This window comes from Periophthalmus magnuspinnatus, chromosome 9 (assembly GCF_009829125.3).
Source record: "Periophthalmus magnuspinnatus isolate fPerMag1 chromosome 9, fPerMag1.2.pri, whole genome shotgun sequence".
Lineage (NCBI taxonomy): Eukaryota > Metazoa > Chordata > Actinopteri > Gobiiformes > Gobiidae > Periophthalmus > Periophthalmus magnuspinnatus.
The window spans coordinates 5,927,964-5,943,548 of NC_047134.1; the positions used below are offsets into that span (position 1 = coordinate 5,927,964).

Genomic DNA, 15,585 nt, shown 5'->3' on the forward strand with positions numbered 1-15,585 from the left:
TCTAATAATGACAGTAAAGTTCAACAAGGAGTTGTCCAGGTATAAAAGTGTTATAACCAACAAAATAAAAAACATACTTATTACACAATACTCCACAGGCTCTGTATACAGCAAAGCTAAGCTAACAGTCACTTTTATTAAAATCTGAAAATGTAAAATAAACCTATTAAAATTCAAATTAATTAAAATAAAGACTACACATTTTTTTTTTTTTTAAATATGTAGAATACTTCAGTTCGTGTGATGTTGTTTTAATATTTATTATGCCTCAAAATTAGCATTAGCATTAGCACTGAGACACGAACATGTCTCTTTCTAACCACAGAAGTGTCCTCTGGTGAAGTATTCATTTTATTTATGTAGTGTTTAACATGTCAGTGACATCCACCCGCAGCTCCCTGCCCACTGTCTGACCCTAACCCCCTAACCTCTGAGCCCTGACCCCTAACCCACCTGCAGCTCCCTCCGCCTCATCTTTAAATATTTATCCATTTTAGCATGATTCATCAAAAACCTCACAACTGGACAGGAAGTAGTGACATTAACAGTGAGGCTGGGAATATTTTGGAATCTTTGGGGATAGACAAGCAAATAGAGCAGTTTTTGCAGTTGCTTATTCTCATTCCAGGCCCGTCTCCAGACACAGTGCTGGAGAGAATCGCTCAGGTGACTCGGACACTGGAGGAGTTTGCCATCTGCCCTGACCTCCGCATTGACCTGTCCAGACTTGGGCGCCAAGACTTTGACCTGGAGAACAAGTTCAAGCCATTCAGAGGTACATAAAAAAATCATTTTTTATCATTCTTCATCAAAAACATGTTTGACGAGGTTTTAGATGTCATCCGTGCATGTTTGAGCAACTTAGTGATCTCTCCCGGGCCCTATTCAAACCTTCCTTACGATAAGCAGTACGAGCCTGTACAAGACTCTGCCCACAATCACCCATGCTCCCACACAAAAGTTCTCTGTGAATACATACTATACTTCAACTTCACAAACCTGATGTGATGTGCAGTAGTTTCATTAGAAAAATGCACACATATTGTAATGTGAAAGCTCTCTGAAGTGGGAATGACTTAGTGCTCTGAGTAAAGGGAGGGGGGAGTCAGAGCGTCAAAAGAAAAATGAAACTTATAAAATATGTTATTTTGGGCAAATATATATTTTCAAAACAATAAAAGGAACCATGGTGATCTAAATATGTTATGTGTTATAGTTAATACACCATAGAAGTAAAATACCTCCTCTTTAATATCCCATAGAAGTAAAATACTCCCTCTTTAATATCCCAGAGAAGTAAAATACCCCCTCCTTAAAATCTCCCATTTCCTTGTTTTTAGTTGAGATTGTGGATTCTGTTGAGGTTTACCTTCAACTTCTACGCAACATTTTTGACTTTGGGGCCATAAAGAGTCTGCTCACGGGACCGGACCAGCTCAAGATTCACATAGACGCCATGAACGGAGGTAGGACTCCAGTTAGAACCAAACTCATATAGTAACTATAGCAACTGTATGTCTTAACGAGAGCGGCTCATTATGTAATGTATGTAACTATATTGTATTATTATTGTCTTTTTAGAAATATTCTGCTTTAACAACAATCACTGAAAAATACAGTGGTTATAGGTTAAACACTGTCCAAATGAAATCAACACAACAAGGCTCATTGAAAACCACAGTGTGTAACTTTTAAGCTTGTTTATTGCACTGAAAAACTTGTGTATCTCCACAAACCTGACTCTTATCTAGCCTCCTGCTTGTTTGAATGGAAATGTTGTTCGTTGGCAGACAATATAGTATATGATATACTATATGATATAGTCAGCTGTTATAACACCTATTGCCCAGTGTGTGTAAGGCTCTTTCCCCACTCTTCTTCCAGTGATGGGTCCGTACGTACGCAGGATCCTATGTGATGAGTTGGGAGCCCCGGCTAACTCCGCAGTGAACTGTGTTCCCCTGGAGGATTTTGGGGGCCAGCCTCCGGAGCCCAACCTGACCTATGCCACGGCCCTGGTGGAGGCCATGAAGGGAGGGGAGTTTGGGTTCGGAGCTGCCTTCGACGCAGACGGGGTAAGGATTTTGGCCGATATTTATCAGAACATCTGATTAGATAAAATCAAGTTCATTGATATAGCGGTGGAAGAATTGTGCATGGAATTAAATAATTAAAAGTGCTGTAACTTTTACATATTTCAATGAACAAAGGAGCCCTACGTAACTCTTACACACATTTACATACAGGTGTTTTTGTTTTTTTATGAAATATATACTGTGGAACATTCCAGACAAAGCAATAGCATCTCCATGGAGACATTATAGAGTAGAATGATCCCTTGGAGGAGTATTAAAGAGGGGGTATTATGCAAAAGCTTTTACCCATGCTATAACATATTTCTGTCATCAAAAACATGCCCAAAGAGGTTCTGGATGTCATCCATGCATGTTTGTGTAATCTAGCGATCTCTCCCGGGCCCTATTCACATATTCCTTATGGTTAGCAGTACAAATGTGTACAAGGCCCCGCCCACAAGCCTATATCATCCATGCTCCCACACAACAATTCTCCATAAATATACGAAAACATTATATAAAACTGTACACAGCAACTCGACAAACCTGATATGATGTGCAGTAGTTTCATTAGTGAGATGCATGCTGATTGTGTTGTGATAGCGCTCTGAACATGAAGTGACTGAGTCCACGAGTTGCACGCTATATCGCGCAAAGGGAGGAGGGACTCAGAGCATCAAAAATGAAAGTGAAGCTTATAAAGCATGTTAATACATTGTTTTGGGAGAGTATAGGATTTTCAAAACAAGAAAAAGTGGTAATCTAAATGTGTTATAGATAATACCCTATAGAAGTAAAATACCCCCTCTTTAATACCCCATAGAAGTAAAATACCTCCTCTTTAATGCCCCATGGAAGTAAAAAACCCTCTCTTTATTGCCCTATAGAAGTAAAATACCCCCTTTTACACCCCATAGAAGTAAAATACTAATTTTTTAATACCCCTCTTTAATGTCCTATAGAAGTACCCCCTCTGTAAAACCCCATAGAAGAGAAATACCCCTTGTTTAATACCTCATAGAAGTAAAATACCCCTTGTTTAATACCCCATAGAAGTAAAATACCCCCTCTTTAATACCCATAAAAGTAAAATATGAAAAACAACAAGGTTTGTTATGTCGCCTGGACCGGCGTCACTGGGGCCCCACCCAGGCCTGGGGTGGGCACTCGAGCACCTGGTGGCCAGGGCCCCGCGGGAGGATCGTAAGGGGCCGATGCAGAGAGATCTGTGCGGCAGTTGATGTCAGAGACCTTGACGACCGGATCTCCGGACATGGAGTCTAGCTCTGGGGACATGGAATGTCACCTAGCTTCTCGATTTACCAGTCAGTATACGTTCCTACCCTCACCTATGGTCATGAGCTCTGGGTAATGACGGAAAGGACGAGATCGCGGATGCAAGCCGTAATGGGTTTCCACTGCAAGGTGGCTGGGCACTCCTTTAGAGATAGGGTGAGGAGCTCAGTCACACAGGAGGAGCCTGGAGTAGAGCCGCTGCTCCTACACGTTGACACGAGCCAGCTGAGGTGGCTCAGGCATCTGAAAAGGATGCCTCCTGGACACCTCCCTAGGGAGGTGTTCTGGGCATGTCCCACTGAGATGAGGCCCCAGGGAAGACCCAGGACATGGTGGAGGGACTATGTCTCTTGGCTGGCTTGGGAACACCTTGATGTCCCACCGGAGGAGCTGGAGGACATGTCTGGGGTGGAGGAAGTCTTGGGGTCCCTGCTTAGACTGATGCCCCCACGACCCAGCCCCGGATAAGTGGAAGAAAATGAATGGATGGAGAAGTAAAATACCCCCTCTTTAAAGCCATTCTTATTCAAATGTTTTTATCAGCTCAAAATTGTATGTTTATTCTTCTCCAAGAATCAAAATGTGTTTTATGTCTTTTCGTGCTCATATTATTAATAATGAAGTACATTTAGTGGGCTGATCTTTTCCTCGGAGACAGTGGGGGAATGAACATCTGTAAATATCCTGATGTTTTGAATAAAAATGTGATTTTTAAAGTCTAAAGTAAATGTTTTCTGTTCTTGTCTCGTGTTCAGGACCGCTACATGATCCTCGGAGAGAGTGGTCTGTTTGTGCACCCCTCGGACTCTCTGGCCATCATGGCGGCAAACCTGTCCACCATCCCGTACTTCAAACAGATGGGGGTCCGAGGCTTTGCCAGGAGTATGCCGACCAGCGCCGCCATAGACCGGTATTTACTTTCCACTACACGTTACAAAAATTATGTCCTATCAGAGGTATTAAGCTGTATGTTATAACTCGCACTCCATACTATCTGAGATTGATTTGAGTTGCTGGGCTATAGCTATCTTGTTCCGCTACCGTGGTAAATGGTAAATGGTCACGTTTTTATATAGCACTTTTCCGCCTTCAAGGCTTAAAGCGCTTTACATCAAGGAACCACTCAGCCATTCACACTCACATTCATGCACCAGTGTACACAGACACTGGGGGTGAGGTGTCTTGCCCAAGGGCACAACAACAGCATTATTCTGTAGGAGCTGGAATCGCACTGGAATACACACAAAGACACACACACAGAGAAACAGACAGACACACAGAGACACAAACACAGAGAGAGACACACAGAGACAGACAGAGACACACACGGAGACACCAACAGAGACACATACAGAGACACATATACTCATACACATACACACACACATACATACAAATTCAGAGACACACACACTCAGAGACCCCCCCCACACACATACAGGGACACATACACTCACACACACAAGAAACACATACATACAAAGCAACACATACATACACAGACACTCAGAGACACACACACACATACAGAGACACACACACAGAGACAGTCACATACACATTCACACAGAGACACACACACAGAGACATACACATTCACACAGAGACACACACACCCCCACACGCAAAGACACACACACACACACGCATACAGAGACACACAAAGACATACATAGAGACACATACACAGACACATGTACACTCAAAGACACACACACAGAGGCACACACACACACACACACACCCCCCCCCACACACCCCTACACACACACACGCAGAGACACACACACACACACACACACACACACACACACACACACACAGTCATACACATACACATACATTAAGCCAGAGCCATTGCAGCTCAGAATCTACAGAGCTGAATGGACAGAGTTTTGGCTCTTTTAGTTGTTTTTTCTAAGAGTCAGTCTTATCATTGGGCCTTTTATTGCAAAGGTGCACTGCTCATCCTCTGTAAAAACATGTGGTTTGGAGTTCGGACTTAGAACAGAGACTTTTCACTATTTTTATGTTAAATCTGGTGTACTTATTTCCCGTGGTGGATGAAGTACTCAATTTAGTTGCTCAAATAAAAGTATATATACAGAGACATTCTTAATAATTTTGTGTATTTATTTTTGTTTGCTCAAAGCCAAAGCTTAAACTTGAAAACTTTAGACAGGATGTTACCACGAACATGGTAAAATGCATGTGAATATTAGAAATGTGCTTAAGGGCTTGTGTTAGATTTAAATGGCTCCTTCATTCTTCCACAGTGTGACAATCAGATACCCCCGCGTTAATTGGCATATGGAATGAATTCTGAAACCTTTACTTATTTGTTTATAAGATAAAATCAAATGGAAAATTGTGATTAATCAAACAAGGAATACATTTTTTTGTGTGTAAATTTCCACATTATATTTACTTTAAAACAGCACATTTCAAGCTGTCTCCTTAATTATTTTAATTTTGCCACCTGCTACTACCACCACTACTACTATTACTGGTACTACTACGACTGCTGCTACTACTACTACTACTACTGCTACTACCACTAGTACAGCTACTATTACTACTACTATTACTGCTACCACTAATGCTACTACTTTTGCTAAAACTATTACTACTGCTACTACTATTACTACTACTACTGCTATTAATGCTACTACTACTGCGACTACAACTAGTACTGATATTGCAACTGCTACTACTACTGAAGGAATACATTTTTATTTTGGTTGTTTACATTTTTCTTTTTCTTTTTTTTGAAAAAGACAAAACAAAAACATTCCCTTCATTAATTACAACCAAAAAAGGATTGGGCTGAAGCCACATGCTTATGTAAGTCCATTCTGACCAACACATAGCTCCACAATACAGTAACATAACACAATTTATTTACTTAAATCAATATCTTAAACACAAATATCTTGGCTCATATGACCTACTGCAATGTATATGCATGAATGAATTCATGCTTTAAACTTTTTTTGAATTTAGACAGAGTTTTAATTAACTTAAATTCATCATTGAGATCATTCCAAAATGTTATTCCTAAAACAGACACACATCTTTGCTTCACATTAGTTCTTATTTTTCTGGATTCAAACCAAAGCAAACCTCTTAAATTATAGTAAATACTTCTTAATTTAAAGAAGGACTGATGGGGATATCCTTATTCACAACACAAAACAGAATTGTCAACATTTTTAACTTAAATATATCCGTAAATTTGAATATATTTGATTTTATAAATAGTTCATTAGTTAGATCACAGAATCCTGCTTTATTAATGATTCTTATTGCCCTTTTCTGTAATTTAATTATAGGATCTATGTAGTGATGGATATAATATATGCAGGCATTTCTTATTTCTTATTCTTATTCTTGGATTACTACTGCTATGAATGCTACTACTACTGCTACTACAACTACTACTGATATTGCTACTGCTACTACTGCTATTAATGCTACTACTACTGCTACTACAACTACTACTGCTACTTCAGTTACTGCTATTGCTACTGCTACTGCTACTACTAGTGCTACCACTACTACTACTACTACTACTACTACTGCTTTTAATGCTACCACTACTGCTACTACTAAAACTACTACTATTACAACTGCTACTACAACTACTACTGCTATTGCTATTGCTGCTACTACTAGTGCTACTGCTACTAGTACTACTACTACTATTACTACTACTACTACTACTGCTACTTCAGCTACTGCTACTACTAGTGCTACCACTACTAGTGCTACCACTACTACTGCTACTACTAGTGCTACCACTACTACTTCTACTACTACTACTACTGTTATTACTGCTACCACTACTGCTACTACAACTATTACTGCTATTGCTACTGCTTCTACTACTAGTGCTACTGCTACTAGTACTACTAGTACTCATTTTATTTTTGTAACGCCCAAAATCACAACAACAGTTGTCTCGAAGGGCGTTCATGTTTTGGTTGATTGGGGAAACCGGAGTACCCGGAGGAAACCCATCCAGACATGGGGAAAACATTCAAAACTCCACACAGAAAGGCCTGGGCGACCCGGGGATTGAACCAAACCTTCTTGCTGTGAGGTATGAGTGTTGCCACTCAGCCACCGTGCTGCCTACTGTTGGCTATGTTCCCCTGGTTATGCTCCTCTGGTTATGTTCTCTCAGGTTATATTCCTCTGGTTATGTTTTTCTGGTTATGTATTCTCTTTGGTTATGTTCCTCTCGTTTTGTTCTCTCTGGTTTTGTTACTCTGTTTATGTTACTCTGTTTATGCTCCTCTGGTTATATTCTTCTGGTTATGTTCTTGCTGGCTATGTCCCTCTTGTTGTTTCTCTGGTTATGTTCCTCTGGTTATGTTTCAATGGTTATGTTCCCATTGGTTATGTTCCTCTGGTTACATTCTTGCTGGCTATGTTCCTCTAGCTCTTTTCTTCCTGGTTATGTTCTCATTCGTTATATCCCTCCGGTTATGTTCCCCTGGTTATGCTCCTCTGGTTATGCTCCTCTAGTTATGTTCTCGGTGGCTATGTTCCCATAGTTATGTTCCTCTGGTTATGTTCTCACTGGTTATGTTTTCGGTGGTTATGTCCCTCTAGTTATGTTCCCCTGGTTAGGTTCCTCTAGTTATGTTCCTCTGGTTGTGTTCTCGCTTCTTATGTTCCTCTGGTTATGTTCTTGTTGGTTATGTTCCTCTGGTTATGTTCTCACTTGTTATGTTCCTCTGGTTATGTTCTTCTGGTTATGTTCCTCTGATTATGTTCTTCTGGTTATGTTCTCTCTGGTTATGTCCCTCTGGTTATGTTCTCTCTGGTTATGTTCCCCTGGTTATGTTCTGTCTGGTTATGTTCCTCTGGTTATGTTCTCTCTGGTTATTTTCCTCTGGTTATGTTCTCTCTGGTTATGTTCCTCTGGTTGTGTTCTCTCTGGTTATGTTCCTCTGGTTATGTTTCTCTGGTTATGTTCCTCTCGTTTTGTTCTCTCTGGTTATGTTACTCTGTTTATGCTCCTCTGGTTATGTTCTTCTGGTTATGTTCTTGCTGGTTATGTTCCTCTTGTTGTTTTTCTGGTTATGTTCCTCTGGTTATATTTCAGTGGTTATGTTCCCATTGGTTATGTTCCTCTGGTTACATTCTTGCTGGCTATGGTCCTCTAGCTCTTTTCTTGCTGGTTATGTTCTTATTGGTTATATCTCTCCGGTTATGTTCCCCTGGTTATGCTCCTCTAGTTATGTTCTCGGTGGCTATGTTCCTGTAGTTATGTTCCTCTGGTTATGTTCTCACTGGTTATGTTTTCGGTGGTTATGTCCCTCTAGTTATGTTCCCCTGGTTAGGTTCCTCTAGTCATGTCCCTCTAGTTATGTTCTCGCTTCTTATGTTCCTCTGGTTATGTTCTTGTTGGTTATGTTCCTCTGGTTATGTTCTCACTTGTTATGTTCCTCTGGTTATGTTCCTCTGGTTATGCTCTTCTGGTTATGTTCCTCTGGTTATGTTCTCTCTGGTTATGTTCCTCTGGTTATGTTCTCTCTGGTTATGTTCCTCTGGTTGTGTTCTCTCTGGTTATGTTCCTCTGGTTATGTTTCTCTGGTTATGTTCCTCTCGTTTTGTTCTCTCTGGTTATGTTACTCTGTTTATGCTCCTCTGGTTATGTTCTTCTGGTTATGTTCTTGCTGGTTATGTTCCTCTTGTTGTTTTTCTGGTTATGTTCCTCTGGTTATATTTCAGTGGTTATGTTCCCATTGGTTATGTTCCTCTGGTTACATTCTTGCTGGCTATGGTCCTCTAGCTCTTTTCTTACTTGTTATGTTCTCATTGGTTATATCCCTCCGGTTATGTTCCTCTGGTTATGCTCCTGTAGTTATGTTCCTCGGGTTATGTTCTCACTGGTTATGTTTTCGGTGGTTATGTCCCTCTAGTTATGTTCCTCTGGTTATGTTCTCGCTTGTTATGTTCCTCTGGTTATGTTCTTGTTGGTTATGTTCCTCTGGTTATGTTCTCACTTGTTATGTTCCTCTGGTTATGTTACTCTGATTATGCTTCTCTGGTTATGTTCCCCTGGTTATGTTCTTGCTGGTTATGTTCTCTCTGGTTATGTTCTCTCTGGTTATTTCCCTCTGGTTATGTTCTCTCTGATTATGTTCCTCTGGTTATGTTCTCTCTGGTTATGTTCCTCTGGTTATGTTTCTCTGGTTATGTTTCTCTGGTTATGTTCCCGTTGGTTATGTTCCTCTGGTTACATTCTTGCTGGCTATGTTCCTCTGGTTATGTTCTCACTAGTTATGTTCTTGATCGTTATGTCCCTCTAGTTATGTTCCCCTGGTTATGCTCCTCTCGTTATGTTTCTCTGGTTATGTTCCTCTGGTTATGTTCCTCTGGTTATGTTCCTCTGGTTATGTTCCTCTAGTTATGTTCCTCTGGTTATGTTCCTCTGGTTATGTTTCTGTTGGTTATGTTCCTCTGGTTATATTCCTCTGGCTATGTTGCTCTGGTTATGTTCTCATTGGTTATGTTCTCACTGTTCATGTCCTCTGGTTATGTTCCTCTGGTTATGTTCCTCTAGTTATGTTCCTCTGGTTATGTTTCTGTTGGTTATGTTCCTCTGGTTATGCTCCTCTCGTTATGTTTCTCTCGTTATTTTTATCTGGTTATGTTTCTCTGATTATGTTCCTCCGGTTATGTTCCTCTAGTTATGTTCCTCTGGTTATGTTTCTGTTGGTTATGTTCCTCTGGTTATGCTCCTCTCGTTATGTTTCTCTCGTTATGTTTCTCTGGTTATGTTCCTCTGGTTATGTTCCTCTGGTTATGTTCCTCTAGTTATGTTCCTCTGGTTATGTTTCTGTTGGTTATGTTCCTCTGGTTATATTCCTCTGGCTATGTTGCTCTGGTTATGTTCTCATTGGTTATGTTCTCGCTGTTCATGTCCTCTGGTTATGTTCCTCTGGTTATGTTCCTCTAGTTATGTTCCTCTGGTTATGTTTCTGTTGGTTATGTTCCTCTGGTTATATTCCTCTGGCTATGTTGCTCTGGTTATGTTCTCATTGGTTATGTTCTCGCTGTTCATGTCCTCTGGTTATATTCCTCCGGTTCCTCTTGTCTTTTGTCAGTGACCTCATGCCAGTTGGTGTTGAGCGTTCCGAGGAACGGCGACTATGAGATATGTGGGATAAGAGTTACATCATCCGAGATTTAGTTTCTTTTCCAAACTTTAATCCAGAGCCCGACATCATCTTCAAATGTGTGTAATGTTTAAGGATCCTGAGCCGAAGAAGCCGAAAGCTCAGTGAAACATATACTTATGCAAGTGACTCTCCTGACCTACTTATGTTCACTCTTTCATCTTTAGAGCATCAGGGAACAGGATTCATTTAGATACTATTTATACATTTTATATATGTACTATTTGAATGCCCTGTTTTTCTAGGGGCTCGTGTTTTAATATTGTGCGTGTGAAGCAGTTTGGGTCATTGGTGTTGTTAGTTTGCTATAGAAATAAAACTTTAACACTATAGAACATATGAAAAAAAAAGTCATGATTTTTATATTGGAGCCAGATCATAATTTCAATTTTATCATGATTCAAATTTTGTGTCTTTATATTACTCTGAAGAGTAACCATAGCCTGTAAAAAGAAGTGGACTAGTGAGTGTGATGACACCCACAGTGTTTGGTTCCAGTCAAATGAAGCTCATCTGGGCTAACAGTTATAGGGGAGCAGACTTCCATATTTGAAATTCCGACTGCGAGTATCATAGCAACCAAAGTGCCAATCTGAAGCCAGGCTGTTGGAGCAACTTTAGGCCAGTACTGAGTGGCTGAGTGGCTAGCACTGGGTTAAATTTCCAAATCATCAGGGCCTTTCTGTGTGGAGTTTGCATTTTCTCCCTGTGTCTGTGTGGGTTTCCTCTGGTTTCTCCCATCAACTCAAAACATGCACAATAGGTCAAAACCTCTAGCTATAGTTCTGACCAAGACGAGATCTGGAGATGGGTCCCTGGTGTCCACTGCTTCCTTCTGCTCAATTCTGTCCAGTCTGATTCTGAACCACGACAGAGGAATGTCACAGGCGGATGCTTCATGTTCACAAAGCCACTATCATAAGTTATGAATTAACTGCAGCAGACGTCTGTCTCACCCCAATATTCAGATTCACAATTTCAGCTCTCCCCTGACAGTGTTATTATGAGCAGTATGGCATGGCCAGTGTCGCCAGATTCACTCGCATGTGTTGACAGTTGGAGAATGCACTTTTTTCCCTTAGAGGCACATAAAAATATAAGATTTTTTGTATTTTTTCAGTACTGATTGAAGCTAATTGGCTCAAATCCAAGATGTAATGTTATAAAGCTATGTGATTAAAATGTCTGTATCTTAGTGGGATTTTGTTCAGCGGCTCCACCAGAGTTTAATAGCTGCTTTTGTTTTGGGCTCACATAGACATAGTCCCTCCAGCGAATCCTGGGTTTTCCCCAGGGGCCTCCTCCTGGTGGGACATGCCCGGAACACCTCCCTAGGGAGGCGTCCAGGAGGCATCCTGCACAGATGCCCGAGCCACCTCAACTGGTTCCTCTAAACATGTAGGAGCAGCAGCTCTACTATGAGCTCCTCCCATAGGACCGAGCTCCTCATCCTATCCCTAAGGTTGCGCCCGGCCACCCTACGGAGGAAACTCATTTTGACCACTTGTACCCACGATCTTGTCCTTTCAGTCATTACCCAGAGCTCATGAAAATAGGTGAGGGTAGGAATGTAGATTGACCGGTAAATCGAGAACTTTGCGTTCCGGCTCAGCTCCTTCTTTACCACAGCGACCGCATCACTGCAGATACTGCACCAATCTGCCTGTCAATTTCATGCTCCATCCTTCTCTCACTCATGAACAAGACCCCGAAATACACTGCAAACCGCCCCAGTGCCTGCTGCAGGTCCTGGCTCGATGAAGCCATCAGGACAACATCATCTACAAACAGCAGAGGTGAGATGCTCTGGTTCCCAAACCGGACCCCACCCTGCCCCTGGCTGCGCCTAGAAATTCTGTCCATAAATATAATGAACAGAACTGGTGACAAAAGGCAGCCCTGGCGGAGTCCAACATGCACTGGAAACAGGTCTGACTTACTGCCGACAATGCGAACACAGCTCCTGCTCTTGTCATACAGGGACCGGACAGCCCTTAGCAAAGGACCCCGGACCCCATACGCCTGGAGCATTCCCCAAAGGACACCATGAGGGACACGATTGAATGCCTTCTCCAGATCCACAAAACACATGTGGACTAGTTGGGCAAACTCCCATGAACCCTTGAGGATCCAATGGAGAGTATAGAGCTGGTCCAGTATGCCGCCACCGGGACGAAAACCACACTGCTCCTCCTGAGTCTGAGGTTCGACTATTGGTCGAATTCTCCTCTCCAGTACCCTGGAATTGACCTTCCCGGGAAGGCTGAGGAGTGTGATTCCCCTATAATTGGAACACACCCTCCGGTCCCCCTTCTTATACAGAGGGACCACCACCCCGGTCTGCCAGTCCAGTGGCACTGTCCCTGACTGCCACGCGATGTTGCAGAGACGTGTCAGCTAAGACAGTCCCACAACATCCAGTCCTCATCAATGACCTCCTTGAACTCCTCCCAATGCGAGTTTTGCCTCTGCGACCACTCATCAGCTGCCTCAGGAGTCCCACAAGCCATCAAGACTTGATAGGACTCCTTCTTCAGCCTGACGGCATCCCTTACTTTTGGTGGCCACTACCGGGTGTGGGGGTTGCCACCTTTTCAAGCACCACAGACCTTACGAACACAGCAATGAGCAGCCGCATCGACAATAGAGGTGGAGAACATGACCCACTCGGAGTCCATGTCGCCAACCTCCCTCGAGATCAGGGGACCCTAGGTCCCGGTGCCACGTGCACTGATGGACACCCTTGTGCTCGAAGATTGTGTTTGTTATGGACGAACTGTGACTAGCACAGAAGTACAATAACAAAACACTGCTCGAGTTAAGATCAGGGACGCACCCACCCCTCATGGCTCCTCCCGCAGGTGCTGGACGCACGGGAGGACGGCCCCTTGTCTCTCCTTCGGGCTAAGCCTGGCAGCGCGCAGTGCGTCGAGCACCCACCCCAGGCCTGGTTCTAGGGTGGGGCCCCAGTAACTCCAGCCGGGCCTTGTTCTACTACACATACAAAATATTTGCCCAAAAATATTGTCAGAGCATGTATAAAATCCACCATCGGTCAATGGTGGATTCTTTATAATCATACTGGCATTAGTCTGAACCCATAGTTCCTCTGGTTACCCATATCAGCCGATCTCTACTGTCAAATGAACAAAGGTTTTGATGGAATACATTTTGACACGGATCCAAGCGGTTTCTTCAGTTCTGACAGTGGTGAGTCACTGGCTTATATCTTTTAGAAAAGAGGAGCCAACTACAATGAAACTAGCACACCCTAGTGGTTTACAATAAACAGCAGAGTTGCCAAATCTGTTAGAAATCTGCTTGCACTTTGAGTTTCATGATGAAAGACTCATGTAACCCAGGTGACGAATCCTGTATATCTCTCTCTTTTTCCTCCCTTTCTCTCTCTCCTGGCGTTTCAGCGTATATTTTGTCTAAGTTGCCAAATCTCACGGTATTTTCAGTCATTCTCGCAGGTTTTGCACGTCATTGTATCACACAGTGAATTTTCCGCGGTCACGTGACACGGCGTGGCCAACCGGAGTTATTATCATACCGGTGCTAGCTGGGTGAGGCTAGAGGTGTCTGTTGGAGGCTAACGGAGAGTCGTGCTGCAGGAACCTTCTGCTGTGACTCGCACACAAGTCAAGGGGGCTTGTATGTGATATATCATCTGCGGAAACAGTCAGGTCTTTGACCCCGATGGTGAGCTAGTGAAGGAAGTCTACAGCGTTTACCTGTCCTAAGAGAGACGCTGATCTGACCTAAGAAAGACGCTGACCTGTCCTGGTACTACCTGTAGAACTACGGTCTGTGGTCCTTGCCAGTCTTCATGATGATATGGGCCACATGGGGGTGGAAAGGACACTTGACCTCGTGAGATCACACTTCTTCTGGCCACGCATGGAAGCAGATGTGGAAACAAAGATAAGAGCATGCAACCGCTGCGTTCGACGGAAGGCACTCCCTGAACAAGCAGCGCCGTTGTTGAATATCAAGACCAGCCGACCCCTTGAACTCCTGTGCATGGACTTCCTGACGCTTGAGCCTGATCGTTCCAACACCAAAGACATCCTGGTCCTCGTCAGATCATTTTACCAAGTACGCCGTGGCCATACCAACTGCCAATCAAAAGGTGAAGACGGTCACTAAATGTCTGTGGGAGAACTTTATTGTTCATTACGGCATTCCAGAGCGTCTGCACACGGACCAAGGGCCCGATTTCGAGTCTCAAATCGTAAAGGAACTTTGCGAAATCGCTGGCATTGAGAAGACTCGCACCATGCCATACCATCCTCGTGGGAACCTCGTCAAAAGGTTCAATCGAACACTGCTGAGCATGTTGGGAACATTGGAGCCAGAACAGAAGAAGAGATGGAAGGAGTACGTCAAGCCACTTGTTCACGCATACAATTGTACCAAAAACGAAGTGACCGGCTACACTCCTTATGAGCTGATGTATGGATGCTCAACAAGGCTGTAGACCTCGCCTTTGGTCTTCCAGTTCGAAATGCTTCTTCCACCTTACACTCTCAATATGTGCAGAACCTCCGCTCCCGCCTGGAAGAAAGTTATCAGCTAGCGTCCAAGAATGCAACCAAGTCTGCTGAAAGGAACAAAGCTTGTTTTGATCTTCGGGTCAAACCTTCAGTTTTGGAAGAAGGAGACAAAGTACTCGTCCGGAATGTTCGACTCCGTGGCAAACACAAGTTAAAAGATAAGTGGGAGAAGGACATTTACATTGTTGTCAAACGTGCTGGAGATCTTCCTGTTTACACTGTACGTCCTGAAACTGATCCAGCTGGACGAACTCGAACCCTGCATCGAGATCCCCTACTTCCATGTGAGTTCTTACCTGAGAGCAGAGAACCGGAACTGCAACCCATTCCAACTCCACGTAAACATCACACTCGCAGTCAACGCCAACCAGTTGTTGATCAAGAAGAGTGTTTGAGTGAAGAAGATGAATGGAGAGTTCCTCAAGTTTCAATTTCACAACCTGTGAAGTTCCTTGTTGAGAG

General features: G+C 43.0%; 1 protein-coding gene across 1 annotated transcript in view; it reads left to right on the plus strand.

The window, feature by feature from the left end:
* The window catches only part of pgm5 (phosphoglucomutase 5), an 86,424-nt gene that overhangs the window by 7,785 nt on the left and 63,054 nt on the right, over window positions 1-15,585 (plus strand). The window contains exons 3-6 of the mRNA XM_033972655.2: window positions 629-775; window positions 1,341-1,466; window positions 1,885-2,075; window positions 4,127-4,281. Of these exons, the coding sequence (XP_033828546.1) occupies window positions 629-775; window positions 1,341-1,466; window positions 1,885-2,075; window positions 4,127-4,281 (619 nt within the window). The remainder of the gene's footprint in view (window positions 1-628; window positions 776-1,340; window positions 1,467-1,884; window positions 2,076-4,126; window positions 4,282-15,585) is intronic.